We start from the raw sequence: 16,370 nt of genomic DNA, 5'->3' as shown, positions 1-16,370 counted from the left end.
ACTTGTAAGGTTAGCAGTGCCCTCTGTGCGTCGAAAAGCTGTGGCCCAGCGAGCGTTAGGCTTGCCTGAATTCACAGTCGAGTTTTTTCCGAGAGCGGGTGAAACCGTTGCGGATCCTTTTATAGACCGTGTGAGCAAGCAATTACAGTTGCTTTGTTAATTCCGCGGAGGAATCATGGATAACGCAAAGTATACCTCTCAAGAGCAGGTAAGCACGCTAGCAAGCGTCTGCGTTCCCACTATCGACCGATGCTCCTCTGAACTCTGGTTGCGAAGATGAGTCACTCCCCTTGCGACGGACAAAGCGTCCTGCTAAACGGAACTGAAAACTGTTTTGAAAGTAGTTGTCATTGAAGTGTAAGCACTTCGCTCATTTGTCGAGGGTAGCAGAGCTTAAATTTATTGGTTTATTTTAACAGGGCTAATAAAAGCTTCTCTTATTCAAATAAAAAGCATCCTTAATGCAATCAATGCAGCTTTTTGCAAGTTTTGTTTGGGAGGAATATTTTTGATCGCAAGCGTCGCGTTTCATGTGTTTGTGGGACATGTTTTTGTGGAATTTCTTATACGTAGCATGGTCAGTCTGTCTGATGCATATCGTTTGCATGCCAGGCGCCCGAAATTTCACCCTGGAAAGGTGACATTCCTGCTGAGCATGCTTTTGTACTCTGATCAGTACCTACACGAAGCTTTATCGAATCACTGAGCACTGTAGTGTTAGCAAATTAAGTTTTTTAATGGCTGTGTCTTGATGCGAAATTCTTGCTCGAATTCACTTGTAAGACTTTCGACGCTGTTTCCACTCCGCTGCCTGGTATTAAGTTCTGCGCTGCGGTGGTAGTGTGAACTGGCGAGTGTTTAAACAATTGAGGGCAACTGAGGTGGACAAGTTAATGGAAACGCATCACCATAAGCTGCACCTGAAGGAGCTTTTTCTTGATATAAGGTGCATGATCTATTCACGATCTCTTGTATGAGAGCTGTCAATGATAGGTTCTGCTAACGCAGGGACGCATTGCGTCACAATGCTGTTCCCTTCATTACGGACGTGAAGACGTGTTATTTAGATTGGCGATTTATAAAACGCATCGTCTTGTTATGCGTGTGCTATGAAAAATTTGTGGTGTCATATAATTTAGCCAATGTTATAAACCGTGGCCAGCTAAACGAAAGTGGTTTGCTGCATGAGAAGTTCTGGGTGTGTTGATTTTGTCTACTTGCAGTGGAAAGATTTGATGTTGGAAAAATGCATTGATTACTTCCTATAACCACAATATAGATCCGTTTTGAATAAAACCTAGCACGCTGGTGCATAATCGAAGGCCTCCAAAGAAATGCTTAATTGGAAGAGACTGCTTTTCACAACTGCATGTGGTACTGTTAATTGTGTGCTGAGCAGCGGCACTGTAAAGATATGAGACTATTTTAATTCGTTTTTGCACTTGCCATTCAGCCAAATGCTTTCAGGATGTTGTGAGCATGTTTTATCTTTCAGCCTTCCATACAAAAAAAAAAATATCGGGTTCTATTCATGTTAAGCAATTCCTTACATAAAACTCAGCATTTAACCATAGTTTCACCTCTCATTTGCAATAATATGTCAATGGTCAATAGCATTTGTGGCTTGGCTAAATTTCTTGTGCACATGCTGAAAAAAAGGGCGGGGCTTCTTTTGCATTTTGTGCTGATGCTGCTGCATCAACCTTAATTAATAGCTGAAATTTTCGTTTTTCTTTGTATTCCCCCCCCAAAATTTATTTCTTGGGTTTTACTGCATTGGGAGCTTGGTGTCTGGACATATAACCCATACAAAACTGCAGCTTTGGTGTGAAAAGTTGGCACAATATGTATTTCATGTTTGAAGCACTGACTCTTTCTCAAGTTTGCAAACTGCTGCAACAGCTGCCTTGCAGCCTAAAAACATGGTGAGCAAGTTACACTCAAGTGATGTTTTTAAAATCTGTCTCTCTCGGTGATATGCTTGCACAGACAGTATAGCATGCATGCTGGCCTGCATTAGCCACGATAACGTGTCTGGAAGCCCAGTGTGCCATTAAGCTGCCCCACTAAGTCAGGTTTTGCAGGTGCGTTGCAGTTGCTAAGTTTGTATGCCTTGGACCGCCCATGGTGGCATGCGTGCTGTTTTAAGGTCCCCCTCATTGGCAGCTCGCCAGGAGCCGAGCAGGAAGAGGTGTCTGGTGTTTTTGCGAGCATTGCATGCTGTGTTGCAGTTACTCACTGAGTAAATAAGAAACAAATGTGGGAAAAACGTGCAGACATTTTTACTTGCATTTTTGTTTGTGTACATTTGGCTCTGCTTTGGCTGGAAGGAGAGTTCTGCATCTCAGGTGCAAGCCTTGCAGTTCATATGTCTCCTTCCTTTTCTTTTTTCTATTTTTCTGTGTGGCACTTGTGTGACTGCACTTTTCATCGATGGGAAAACTTACAAGAGCACTTAAAGCCATTTGGTGACTTTGTTTTCTTGTGCTGTTGTGTTTCGATCATAACCATTCTTTCTTCGGAGGCCTTTTGAAGTGCCTAAAGTTTTATACTGTTTTGCCTATATGCTGTATTTAGTAGGATCTAATCCATACTTTTTAAAAAATTTTTTATGCTCCAACAACATTCTCAGTAATACATTCTGGCAGTTAATACAAGTCATAGGCAGCTGCCGCTTGTGAAAGCCTTAATGCCAGCCTGTTTTTACAGCAGCTTTTTTGAAGCTGATCTCCCAGTTTCAGCATGTTTTCTTGAGAATGTATGTGGTACAATTGCTGGACACTTCCAATACAGGAACATGCCAAAAAGCTGAGGCTGAAGTTGGAAGGATGGCGAGAGGTGGTGCTGCCCCTCAACTCAGTCCTGCTCTGGAGTCAGCCCTACTACCCGGGATGCATCTTTGGTGCCATCTCAGCAATCTTCCTGTAAGCTTTTGCTGTCAGGTTTTGAGTGTTCACATTTTGATAGGTGCCCTTGTGCAATTTTCCACTTGGTTTGAAGTTTTGTTTTCTGCTTTATGCATTTGAAGAGATGCCAAAGATGCAGTTGAAGAAAGTTTTTATTCTGTTCTGTTTATTCTGTTACTCTGCTTTTAGTCTCCTTAACAGGAAAAGTTTGGGGTTTTATTTACCAGTTTTCATTACCGCGATAACACTTGCTTGACAAATATTTTACAAGTACAAGTACTTTTATGGGGTGTCTTCATCTGAGAGCTCCCATGTCAGACTTTGTTAAGACTGGCCATTGCATAATGGTCACGAGTTGTGTCAGCAGAAATAGTGTGAGCGATTTACAGATCATGTTGTTAGTTTGCTGTGTCGTAATACTTGGTGGCAAAATTCAGTGGGTTGTGTGTGAAAGATTTAATATTGTTTCATCTTCAGTACAAGAGTTTGTATGCAGCTGGAGCTTCTACATTTCATTTGCCTTTCTCAATTTTTTTTTTTTTTTGAGCAGGCTGTGGACAGACACTTGTGTGTGACAGATGTAAAGCATCATTTTAAATTTGTGCATTACATCACATCCCCTCATGATATAATAGTAGGCCTTGGTAGGTCTATCTTGGTATATCTAAGTTACTAGTTGACCGTGAGGCACTGCGGTAGTAATCGTTTGTGAACTTTTCCCTCAACTTAGTCCTGTGTGCATTTTTGCTATCTGCAGCATACTGTGGTACATGGAACCGTCCCTGCTAACCACCTTTTCGCTGATTGGCATGCTGGCATGCCTGCTGGACTACACAGTGCCGTTGCTGCTCGCCCAGCTTTGCAGCCCGGACAAGTGGTGGGTGCATTTTTTTTCTCGTGCAGACAAAGCTACAAGCAGAAACATTAAGCTGCATTGAAAAACCCATTCATTTGCAAATTGTACTCCTAGTTTTAATTTTTGCATGGTGTATGCTCTTTAGAGTACCTTTCTCGCACATGAAAAAATGGAGTGACACTTGTTGATGACTGGTGCCCATTTTTGTTTTGGCCTTTGGTGAATTCAGTTTCTAGCAGTCGCAGTGCTTCATGGGCTGTGTCGGGCTTTACATTGTGTCATTTGTGGCAGTCTGCGGATTTCAATGAGATGACTCAACATTGAGTATGGCTGGTGTGTTTCTTAGTGTGATGCGCATAAGTGGTTTTGGTGCGGTAGGAAATGAGTGTCTTCAACTGGGACCTTCTGTTTGTAGGGATGATTTATCTCTGCTGAAAGATGGAGTCACAAAAGCTGCAGACCAGTGAAAAATACAGTGTCTGACCCCCGGCCCTCTTTCGGGGTGTGATCATCACATGAATATGCTTGAGGTGCCAAGCCGAGCAGGGCCTTTAGTGTGGCAGTGGAAAAAAATGCATAAATTTAGCTGTATTTCTCAATGCAAAGACAGGCATCTCTGTAGTGCAACACCACCCCTTTCTCCACAAAAATGTATAAGCAACGCACAAAAGAAGTATAAATCTTTATTGCAAAGTTGTGGCTTTGCAAGACTCAATGACCATGGTCTTTACCTCATAGGTTTGTCTTAGTGTAGTTGCAGTACTTGCTTTAGGTGCTTCACTAAAATTAGCTTGTCAGCTAGAGTTGCAGCTAAACTCAGTCACACTGTTCCGAAGGCAGAAAGAAATTTCTTGTTATTGATTTCAGCAGTGAGCTTTTTTGGTTCTGGGCAGTTTCAGAATATATTTGAGGAGGGGTATAGCTCAGCTCAGAATTTATATGTTGAAGTTTGGTTCTGTGACGAACCGTGCATTTTGTGGTGTCAGAATGGTGCGTGTAATGTTCTCATTTCTATTCATTAATGTAGAAAGAATTTGTAGACACGACTCCTTTATTATTTTCGTTCTAGAAGTTTGTCTTCTCACAAGGGCTTTCAGGTAAGTGCTCTGTACTGCACCCACTTCTTCATTCTGCAGCTTATCTTGAATAGGAGGGGAAATGCAAAGAAACATGTCGAATGAGCATGAAACTGAAGTCTCCGTGCTTTTGTTGTGTGTTTCAGGACCAGCCAGCATGAGCGCCAGCTGCATGAGATATGCCTCGAGATGGCTCACGCGTGGCATTCAGTCCAAGGCGCCTGGGCAACTGTCAAGAAGGCGAAGCAAGACAAGCCTAAGGCGGTCAGTCTTGAGGCAGCCTGTGGTCCATCTGTCCAAGCGCATTGCTGCAATGTGCCTTTCTTTTTTTTTTTTGTGCACGCCAGCTGCGAAAGCTTATGTTTCGAGTTCCAAATGAAAGAGTGAGAGTGAGAAAGTCAGCAAATGGAAGATATGGTAAACAACTGTTTAAATTAAATTGGGAATGAATGAGTGAATGGATTGCAGCTGAGCCTTGCAACAGCGAAGTTGAGGGCCGGATGCAGAAATCTTCATTTTATATGAATTTCTCTGTCCCTGTATACTCAGCCTACTGACTGACAGTGATGGCACATGAATTCATTGCAAAACCAGGTAGTGATACTATAGAGACAACGAACTAGAAATAGGTGCGAGAGAAAATTTTGAAATTTCTAATAGTTTGAAAGTAGCATTGGCTATTTTATTCATACCGCACGTTTACTTTGTGAAGTATTCTACTCTTTTTAGAGGCCCGTGTACTGTGTGATGTCAGTGCACATTGAAGAACACCAGGTGGTTGAAATTTCCAGAGCTCTCCACTACGGCATCCCTCATAGCCTGAGTTGCTTTGAGGCATTAAACCCCATAAAACCTGAAACCAGATCTTCCCAGCATTCGAAAATTGCAAATTTCTCTGTTCGTCTGAACCCGCAGCCTAACATCGTAGCTATGGAACTGCATCAATCGCTGCTTGGAAATTTGTGCACAAAGGCTAAATGTGCAGTGGCTCTTTAAGAATGCAACGTTCGATGTTCCAGGTTTCGTCATCAGGGGTCACAAAGGGCCGTAGAAGGGGCAGTTCCACTTGCTTAGTTACATATTACCTGTAGTATGTCTTGCTGCACTCCTGGAATAGAAGCCCCTGGCAGACAGGAGTGCCGATACTGGCCCCATGTGAATCTGGTTCATCAAGGTGCGGGCGCATGATGTGTAAACTGCATAGCATGGTGGGGCACTGTAGACCTGATAATTGTGGGAACTGGCTGGGAAAAACGAAACAGAAATAAAAGGGGAGATTGATGAAGGCAGATGATTTGGTCAGTTTGGATACACAGTCGAGCACAGTTGTAATGAACACTCGCTTAGCACGAACAAAGACGGTGTGACTGTCACAATTTACATTACAACTATTATGGCACCGAATCTTAGGTAGAACAAACGTCTGCGGACACAAAATTTGGTTACAGCAAACACACAGGCGCCAGGAGCTCGCAAGCCAGAGCATGCTGCACGATCCTCCATCACAGTCCTACTTGAAGGCCAATACTTCTTCCGATTTTTGCACGAAAATCTTGAAAAGGGCACAGATTACGCGAAGAAAACAACAAAAAGAAAGTTGCCATTGTAGCGAAACGTTACTACGGCTTCCACGCACTCACCTGTGCCTGTTCTGGGAAACAATCTCATGGCAGGGGAGGAGCTACGCGCTCATAGATTGTCAACGGTATCTCGTCTTCCTCTTCACACGTGAAACCCCACAAATCTTTTTATGGCGGTTCATAAAAAAGAGAGGTCTTATTGCGCCTGAACAGAACAAAGAAAAACAGAACCGAACTCATTCTGCGCTTGGGCGCATTCGTCAATTGCACCAGTTATCTGCTGCGCTCCATGCACTGATCGCCGATTCCTCAGCAGAGAGATTAAACATTACAGTCTGAAAGTGCTTGACCACCAACAGAGTCAAATTTGCACGCTTATCTGCCTGGCCAAGAGCAGATAGCCGGTTGCACCTCACGAACTTTAGCGCAGTGTACAAGCTTCACATGAAGGCTCTTTCTCTTGCACTGCTTCTGTTCTAAGCTCATCAGCTACATCGGCGCCTTATTCGCCTAAAAAACTGAGTTTCCTGTTTGCAATAACCGGCCGCCACGACTGCACCTGCACGCAGCTTCGGCGTAATCTGCTGTCAGCAGTTAACGCTTAGCAAAGATGGCAGCCTTGCAAAATCTAAGCACCGAAGGCAGAAATGACCATAATTGCGGGCATACATTTCGCGTCTGGCTGATATATGCCCCATAATTAAAAGCGGCCTTTCTCTGCGTGACACTCTATGCCTAAGAGAACGGTGCCACTTGCATTGCACAAGAACGTACCAACCGACGTCGAAACTTAGCCAGAGAGATGGCTACTGGTGGATACTGCGTAGACAGTGGCGTAGAAGTCTGCCTTGCGGGTGTGATCTTTATTATGACCAGTCCACTTTCTGCGAAAATTCGGATATAACGAACATTTGACGCATAACAGGTGTGCTCGTTATAAGTGGGCTTTACTGTATAGCATAGTTCAAGGTGTCTCATAGAGGCAATCTCCTAGAAGCCTATATTTTAAAGTTGATGTGCATGTAACCCAACCCAGTTCTTGTCTGGCAGTTCGGACTGAAGTGTGTTTGCAGGGGATGTTGTATAAGTTCGCATTTGTGTGCTTGGATTGCATACTTGGGTGATTATGGAGGAAAAAAAATTCTGTAAAATGACTTTTTTACTCTCTTTTTGTTTTAAATGTGCATGAGCAGCCGTGGGAACGAATGAACATTCTTGACCTTCTTTTTTGTGCTTTTGAATGTGCAGTATGTGGTGGCGGTGCTCATCTCTCTCCTTCTGGTGGCTTGGATTGGGAATGCTTTTGACAACCTCTTCCTTACCTACCTTATTGGTGAGAGTGCGGTGTGCATTTTTTTTAAACGTTATTATATGATTTGCTGTCTCGGTGGTATGCACACATCTTCACACATTCCGCTTGCCACTCAACGCCTAAATAGGCTGGCTGTTCGGTTTACATGCATTCACATTTGAACATGGGACACTTAAAAAAAACTTATGCTTTAGAAGACAGAGCTGGCCCCGCTAGAGTGAAGTCTTTTTTTTTTTTAAGTTATTTCTTGGTAGCTGTTCCTGTAACTGTGTACAGCTTCTCTTGCATACTTAAACCTGTAGTGCTTATTGTATGGCATACACTAGACTTTACTAATCTCAGTAGTTTCCATTTGCGCTCGCAAAAGAACATCAGATCCTCAAAGTATTACTCGAGCTACATTTTCCAACACGTCTTGAGAGACAGCCTCTGTGCCAGCTGCCAGCGCTGCACAAGGCTTAGTGTAAAATAACTCTGCAAAAAAAAGCTAATCCTCTGGTTAAAACTAAATGTTGACGTGCATACTGCTGCATCAGCATGTGATGGAATGATGTTTAGTTTTGTTATTGATTTATTATACATGCCTAAGTATACATGTACAGATTGCATTAGGACTATGATGCCGAATCGCAGACAGAAGAAATGTACCTAGACACAAAATTCATTTACAGTGAACACAGAGGCACCAGCGATTTTCACATAGGGCTCGCTGTACGGTCTTCATCGCTGTCCTATATGAGTATTGGTTCTGCTTTCACTTTTTGGGCGGATACCATGAAAGGGACGCAAGTTGCATGAAGAAAAGACAACAAAAAAAAAGTCCGGCGCTGGTGCGCAACATTACCTTGGCTACCGTGCAGAGGAAATAATCACATAGCCGAGAAGGAGCAGAACTCTCACTGATTTTCAATGGTACCTGTCTCGCTTTGGGCTGGGTCTGTTGTTGCTGCTGTTTTCAGTACGTTCACTGACCATAAATGGGGCCTTCGGACTTTCGCTTCATCTCATCTTACCTATAACAAAACGTATGAGCCCGCCACAGTGGCTCAGTAGTTACGGTGCTCGGCTGCTGACCCGACAGACGTGGGTTCGATGGAGGCGAAGTGCTAGAGGCCCGTGTACTGTGCAATGTCATTGCATGTTGAGGAACACCATTTGATCAAAATTATCCGGACCCTTCTACTACGGCATCCCTCATATCCTGAGTCGCTTTGGGATGTTGAACTCTATAAAACCACAATAAAAAAAAACAAATGAGTAATACATTTGCTTTATTTTTTTATTTAGAATGAGAATTCTGCTGCTTCAAGGCCTAAAAAGTGGCGTTGGTTTGTTGACAAAAATGGTTCCTCTTGCAACAACTAGGTGGTGCCGCTAGGCTGAGCGTATCATCTCTACTTGCTTATGCTGAACTAAATGTGCGAATGTGACAAATGGCGTAACGTCCCAAAAATTATTACGTCTAGTGTACATAAGCATGTGCAAACACTTACTGTACATAGACAGCGTTGATTTGTACTCTTCTAATGTAGGGGTACGTTTATGATGTGTCCTCGGAGACACTGTGTCGGATCTTGCAGCGTATTTATGCGTAGCCAGCACCAAGAGAGCGGGGCAGCTTCTTCGTCTTCAGGTGAAGCGTAGTGTCGGCGCATGCCGGTAGCGGAACTGGTGACAGTTGATACACTGCACTAACCGTATTTGTGTTCGCCGCTAGCAGATGACATGTAGACGACAGGGTGGGGAGGAACAAATTTAATGCACTTTCCTGATTGGCTGAGATCTCCACCTTCCATAGTGCTGCAGGGAACTTGTGAGATGGAGTATGGATCACCACGGTGGCCTAGTGGCAAGAGCATCCACTATGATATATCAACTCTAAAATGTCTGCATTTCTTCACGCCCGCCAGCCGTATAAAGCTGGATCATTCACATTACAAACTTGTATCTGTCCCACGATTTTTTAGTGTGGTAGCACTTCTAGGTGCATTTTCCAATTTCGGGCATACGCATGTATGTATGTTCCTGAAGCCTGCATTGTGGCAGGCAGCCCATCGGGTTGTGGTCAACCTGCCATGCATGCACACCTGGCTGGCCTTCACCTGGGTGAAGGACTTCAGTGTAAAGGCCTTTATAGGTCAAAAGCCTTTAGGGTGAAGGCCTTCACGGTAGATGCCTTCTGGTTAAAGGCCTTCATGGTAAAGGCCTTTGGGTCAGATGCCTTTAGCATGTAAGGACCTTAAGTGCCCACTGTATCTAGTGCTCCTGCACGATATTCTGTGCTTAGCTATGCTAAACCGTCTCCTACTTCTTTCTAACATTGCTGCAGTACAGGGACCAGTAATGATGAAATGCTAAAACTTTTGTGTGGCACTTTCCTTGCCTGCCTATTACTAAATGAAACTTCCTTGTTTTTGTCTGCTTTATTTTTCTTGCGTGTGAGGGCAAGGCGCTTATGATTACCATTTCATGTAACTGTCTGTGTCGACAGAAAGTTATTTAAATGCATTTGGAGCTAAGGGACTTTCAAAATCCATGTGTTCAGCTCCGAAATGTTGGCACCCGACTGTTCTAGGTTTTGGGCTTGCCTTGTCTTGCAGGTCAGTCCATGGGCTTGTAGCGAAACCGGTTAGTGGATAGTTGTTGAAAATGTAGCGCTTCTTGCCTAATTACTGCCCCCTTATTTTTTTTTTTTCCCCTCTGGCACTGCATTCGATCGAGCATTAACAGTATTTAGCTAGTTTGCTTGACTGCTTGACTGGCTGCTTCAATGCGGTGGTTTCCTCATTTCCTAATCTTTCCAGTGTTATTCCTCGCGATGATCCCTGGCATGAAGCACCATGGAATTTTCAAGAAGTACTTTTCGGCAGTCGTCCTTGCCATCAGGAATGCCATTGCTGACAAGATGAAGAAGAACTAAACCTGTACACAGCAACCGGAAGCCTAAGCACGAACAAGAAAGGTGAGAGAGTGTTTTGTCAGTTTTGTCTACGTCATGTTGCCCCTGCTGTTGGCAAGATTATTTGTGTCACTGTGGGTATGTTTTGCACGTTTTAGCTGCTCTTTGTTTGAGGAAGCTTTACACAGTACACTGCATTTGGGGAACACTGAGCTGTATATGACCACTAATGTAGGCCAGTAGCATTGGCACTGAGTCACATTGTCTCTTTTGAAGTTTATGCCCTTCACATTAACCCTTTGGAGCTCTTCGGATACAGTTATGTACATTACAAACTAGAGCTTTTGCTGAGAGTGTGCAATAGCTAGCAGGGATTTCTTAGTTTCACGTGCTTTTAGCAGCCTTTATGTCTCAAATAGATTCCTTTTTCTAGGTAAACAAGCAAATGTATTAAATAATATATTTCTCAAAAAACTTTGAGCGTCGCAGCACGTCCTCCTGCATTTTTATGAAGACAGGTTGTATTACCCTTGAAAATGTTAGTTTTACTGCAGCGGTGGCTTAGTGATTTGAGCATCCGCCTCGCATGCGGGAGGTTCGATCCCCAGTGCTGCCAGGTACCCACCAGTGATACGATGGGTACAAGCTTCCCCTTCCTGGTTCTCGGCTTCTTCAAGGTGAAATGGTTGGGAAATGGATCTTCGACCCCACCTTGAGTAGAAGAAAAATCCTGTGCCATGGCACTCTTTGGCCACAGATGCCGTTGCACTGTAAAAATCAATCATCATCAAAAATGTTAGTTTTTTTTCTGTGCTTCCAGTATCGTTTAAATAAACAATATGGATTCCCTTATTTCTTGGGTAATCATAATCTTTGGACTAATGTTGGTGTTTTGATTTGATAATTTCCAACCATTCTGACACTTCATACGAAATTTTGTACTTGCCCGTAAAACAATCTTATCATTTTTCTTTAAAAACCAGACTGTATTTTGAAACCTGCATAAACTATTTACTTGGAAGAATAAAATTTTTTAAGAGAAATGGCAAGCGATACGTAAAAGGGTTAAACCTTGTGTGGCTTCACGGCAAGATTACGGATGTCAGCAAATTATCATTTTTGGAAACAAAAGAAAAAAATGCCCTTGTAAGCATTATTTTATATACTGCTTGTGCAAAGTGTATTGAAAGGAACCTTTGTGTTCGTGCTGTTTCCTTTAAAAAAAATAATGTAATTGGCACACCCAGCTTTGTGACAGTGCTCTTGTTGAACATGTGACACCCGTCACTAACTCGCTTCCTTGCAAAAAAATGTCTTGGCCACTTGTTTGAATGCATTTGCTTTTTGCACTGCTAATCTTATCAGGGCAGTGCTTTGTTTGTTGGTCGTTACAGGAGCCATGTTGCAGCATATCATTCTGCTGGCGTACAGTACAGAGCGAAAACTGGCAAAGGCACCGAGAATTGGCTGACAAGTGCTCTGCTTCAACGTGTGAAAGCTTCAGTACCAGTGTCCAAATCACCGCACCTTCTGCTTACATGGCTGCTGTGCACACGACGCCTATACGTTCAACGGGACTGAGAATGTGCGCGAGCGTGCACTTCTGCTCACCTCTCCATGAGGCAGAAAACGTGTTTGTTTTTATTTACGTTTTTAAAGTGTTCCAGTCATTCATGGCACCTTTCTCACTTTGACAGTATGTTTTACCTTAAAGGTCTGCTGTGTTTTAATTCATTTCTGAGAATTGTCGACAGTTGCCAGGGTCCCTGTCCACTTGTGTCAGTAGTTCTTGCCGGCTGATCAGTTTGTTTGGTCAGGATAGGATCCTTTAGCAAGGGTGCAATATTAAAGGATCATGAAACCATGAAAAAATGATACAGTAAAACCTCGTTAATTCGACCCCCGTTAATTTGGAAATTTGGATCATTCGGACTGCTGCTGGAGTCCTGCCGAACGCCCATGTAGATCAGTGGCGTTGGAAGCTCCTTTATTCGGAACCCGCAGGCTTAGCACTGGATAATTTGGACGAGCTCCCGATGTGGCGCTGTGGCGAGGTACGATGATCATTCAAATATTAGTCCTTGGGCGTGGACTTCATATTGCATTGTTTCCAGCGTCCCTCTGACATGCGCAACAGCAGGCGTGGGGCTATAAGTAGGACACCGCTGACAGGCTGAGAGAAGAGTCCTGCCACACAGTTTTGTTTTCGGAGCTTCGCCACCAGACCGCAGCGACGGCAGCTATCATCGTTCTGAATGATGAATGCATTGTCGCTGATCCTTTTCTTTTTTGCTTTTTGAAGGCATCTTGCCGCTTCGGCATCACTGCACATTTCTCACGCTTCCGTTCACATGGCATTTCCGTTCTTCCAGTGCACCAAAGCTCCACGCTCGTCATGGGCTGTTCGTTGTCTGTGCGCTGAAGCATCCTCTAACGCGACACCACATGCAAAGAGGCCCCAGCCCTACTGCGTCGCATAGTGAAATAGCGGATACCCGTACTATTATGGAGCAGTTCTGCTTCCGACGCTTCAAGACAGTGTGCACAAATTAAACCATTGGACGGAACTGTGAAAAATCACTTGTCGCATAGTACTCCTTATAAAAGGAGTTGATCATTGCGCAGTTATTCGCCAAATAAATTTTAATTTCATGCAAATGATTTTTGGCTGTGTTTAAGGGGCAATTTGATGATTCAGAATTTTGATAATTCGTTTTTGTTGCGAAAGCAACACTACGCCAGCCAGGCAGCCAGCTCGGCTCATCGCGTGGTCGCACTTCAGACGTATGCTGTGGCCCACGAACGACCTTGAGCTGCCGTTGCCTAGCAACGCCGCAGCCGCACTCCAACAGATAGATGGCGCCGCCGTCAACGCCGCTGCCGTCGTCGCTCGCTCCACCAGATATGCTCCGCTGGGGTAGAGGGAGAGGAGGTGTCGCCACGGGGGGGGGGGGGGGGGGGGGGGGGGGGGGGGGGGGGTATACGTATATGCGCTTCGCCCCAGTAGTTTCTAGTTGTTATGGAGAGCGTGAAAGCGAGGCAACAACGAAAGAACGAAGCGAGGAAGAGACAACGTGCTCAAGAGACGGCAAAAGAACGCGCCGCACGACTCGAGAAGCGTCGTAGCAAAGATGCGGCTAGAAGTCGTGCCACGTCCTGGAGTGACTCTTCAACGGCGGATGAGACCGGTTTGAGTTCTCGAGAGCGTTGGAATGAGTTGCTGCGTAGACAACGTGCCGAGCAAATGAAACTTTCGAAATCCAACTAGGGTTAACCAGAGCTAAACCACAACCAATTTTTTTTTTCCACTCCCTTGAAGTCTGAATCAACGAGGTTTTACTGTAGTAAAGAAAGAGAAAATGATACTCTTGGTTTCACTCGACAGCGTAGCCAGTACTGTCCAATTCCATGCTTCTGATGCATGGTGTGAGCTTGTCGCACGGGCTATTGCTAACGGGAATTGTGAAAAAGCCAGCGGGTATTGAACAATAAATAGAATGAATGCCTGATTTAACCGTTACAGCATGCAGCCCACTTGAATATTTCAGGTGTATTTATTAGCATTCGGTTGCTAAAAGTAATGGCATAATTTCCTGATCATGTTAGGAGTACCTGATTGTTAAGATATCTTACACTTTGCACCTTTCTTTTCTTACTTTTGCTGCATAAAGTTGTAATGACAGCTGTTGCCAATTTTGGCACCCTACAGAGCATGTCAAAGTGGCAAAATAAGGAGCAGAGGAATTACTATATGATCTCCTTTGTGTGTTTGTCTTCTGATGACTATACAAACAAGTGTAGAACAAGGGGCAGTTCAAGATTTGCAAAAAAAAGCAAATCTTACCTCTTCTTTTTCATATAACTTCGTTTGATGTGTGCATTCAATTTGCAGCTTACATTTGCTTTAATTGTGGCAAAATCCAGAGCACATTCAATGCTTTTTGAATTTGTGGCAGCTACCTAAAATGCATTCCTCAACATGCATTGGCATTTAGAGGTTTTATGCTGGCAAGGAAAGCTTGAAACCTGCATCTCTGTGGTATCCATTATAAAAATTTTGCCGGAGCAGTGGTTTTGGGCAAACAGGTCTATGTTTTATCTGTCGATCATATAGGGCTTATGTATAAATCTCTGCTGACTCTCGGGGAAAAAAAGGTGCATTTATTGCCACTGTCCTTGAGTCGGCTAAGTCTTCGTGGTTATTGAAAGTGCACACGTCTTAGCTGTGTAATTCATGTTTATTGTATTTCAATCAGCACTCGGTTGCATTTTTAATGCAATTCATGGGCTTAAGACGTGTAAATGGTTTACCAAGCATGGAAAGGCATTAGCAGGTGTGTGTTTCTTTATCTCTTAATTCACTGCAGGGCTTTTTATTTTAAATGCTACTTAGTAGTACTGTGTTCTTTGGCTGGGTGAGTTGCTGCAAACCAGTGCTATTTTAACAATGCTATATACGTATCTTGCATGGAGAGCAATATTGAATAGAATATTGCAGTGTAAGACGGTGACATTGATTGTGCGTTAGTTGATCCTTTTGGCTGTAGTGACAGTGACCTGTAAGGACTTGTTAGTTCATTCCTTCTGCGAGCTAAACACCTCTGAGTCTGCGGAAAGAAGACAGCACGAAGGTGATACACTGACCTGCCTGTTCTTGGAGATGGTTTAGACAGACTTGTCTCAATCAAGTTGGTGAAGACCTGAATGATCATTTGTGTGTTGCAAGATAGCGTCGCAGTGTCCTCAATATATATAGTGCTGGATATAGCGCTGCGAGGGTCTTGCCTGTTGTTTTAAAAACTGCCTTTTTAAAGTGATAGCTTGTGTGAATGACTTCCAATGTCCAGAGCCGCAGGGATGATGCTAATTAGTTACATCCCATGCTCTTGCTGCATGTATGCAACTCGTGGGCTCTAAATATGCCCATGTTATCATAGTCCCTTTTGCTTCGTTCATAAACCTTTCTTTTGCCCTGTGTGTCGTTTTTGCTAGGGATTTCAGCATGAGGATTGTTTTTTTTTTCATTGCATGTTTCAAGTACATAACTTGTTTGAAACAAGTTTGTATGCACGTTATTTTATTGAGATTCTTTTTACTCAGTGCTGTTTTGTTTTCTATTAGAGTGCACAGGTCTTTTGAGATTTTCTCTGAGGTTGTGAGTGTTGTATGTGCGTGAATGAATAGTACAAACTTGTAGCAGTGTGTTCGTTTTTGCGCTCCGAATGCTCTCGAGATAAGTGAAACGAATCGATGCCACTTGCCTGACAATAAAATGTAAATGAACTCATTGTCTGTAAAATCTCGTCATTTTCACTGACTTTTGCTCATTGGTCATTTGCTCTCCTATAAATGGGAGGCGGCGGGTTCAGTGTCCCAGCTGCCACTGGCAATGCTGGCCAGGTTGGCCTGCCGATTTGGAGGCTGTGGAACTGTCTGTTCTGTGGTAGAGTGCAGTCTCCCCAGGTACTGGGGAGAAGACGACTTTGGGGCTGATAAACGTCTTGTGACCTTGTGAATGCTGGCATAACCTGCAATCTTTTTCAAATATAGTTGAATAGGAACACCCTTGTGAGCTATTGACTTTGTAGTTCTCAAGTTTCACCGTCCTAGGCACAAATGATTATACAATGCTGGGTAAGTATCGACATTACAAATACACAAATGTCCTATTATGAGTTCGTGTACACGTAAAACTGAAAAACTTATGTTCTATCGCTGCTGATTTTTTTTTTCACGCCGCA

At 43.6% G+C, this 16,370-nt stretch overlaps 1 protein-coding gene across 2 annotated transcripts; it reads left to right on the top strand.

Annotated features, from left to right (window-relative positions):
- The first annotated feature begins 50 nt into the window (after positions 1 to 50).
- Arl6IP1 (ADP-ribosylation factor-like 6 interacting protein 1) lies at positions 51 to 15,928 on the top strand. 2 transcript variants are annotated; one of them, XM_077653844.1, is made up of 7 exons: positions 51 to 208; positions 2,794 to 2,924; positions 3,664 to 3,783; positions 4,985 to 5,102; positions 7,667 to 7,751; positions 10,535 to 10,692; positions 12,024 to 15,928. In XM_077653844.1, the coding sequence occupies exons 1-6, from the start codon at positions 176 to 178 to the stop codon at positions 10,648 to 10,650; spliced, it is 603 nt and encodes a 200-aa protein (XP_077509970.1). In that variant the 5' UTR covers positions 51 to 175; the 3' UTR covers positions 10,651 to 10,692; positions 12,024 to 15,928. The 2 variants fall into 2 exon arrangements, with proteins under 2 accessions (XP_077509970.1, XP_077509971.1); XM_077653845.1 differs by having other exon boundaries at positions 12,000 to 15,928.
- Positions 15,929 to 16,370: the final 442 nt, after the last annotated feature.

The sequence above is a fragment of the Amblyomma americanum genome, chromosome 2 (assembly GCF_052857255.1).
Source record: "Amblyomma americanum isolate KBUSLIRL-KWMA chromosome 2, ASM5285725v1, whole genome shotgun sequence".
NCBI classification, from domain to species: Eukaryota; Metazoa; Arthropoda; class Arachnida; order Ixodida; family Ixodidae; genus Amblyomma; species Amblyomma americanum.
Note: the sequence above shows the minus strand (reverse complement) of the source record. Positions and strands in the feature narration are given on the sequence as shown.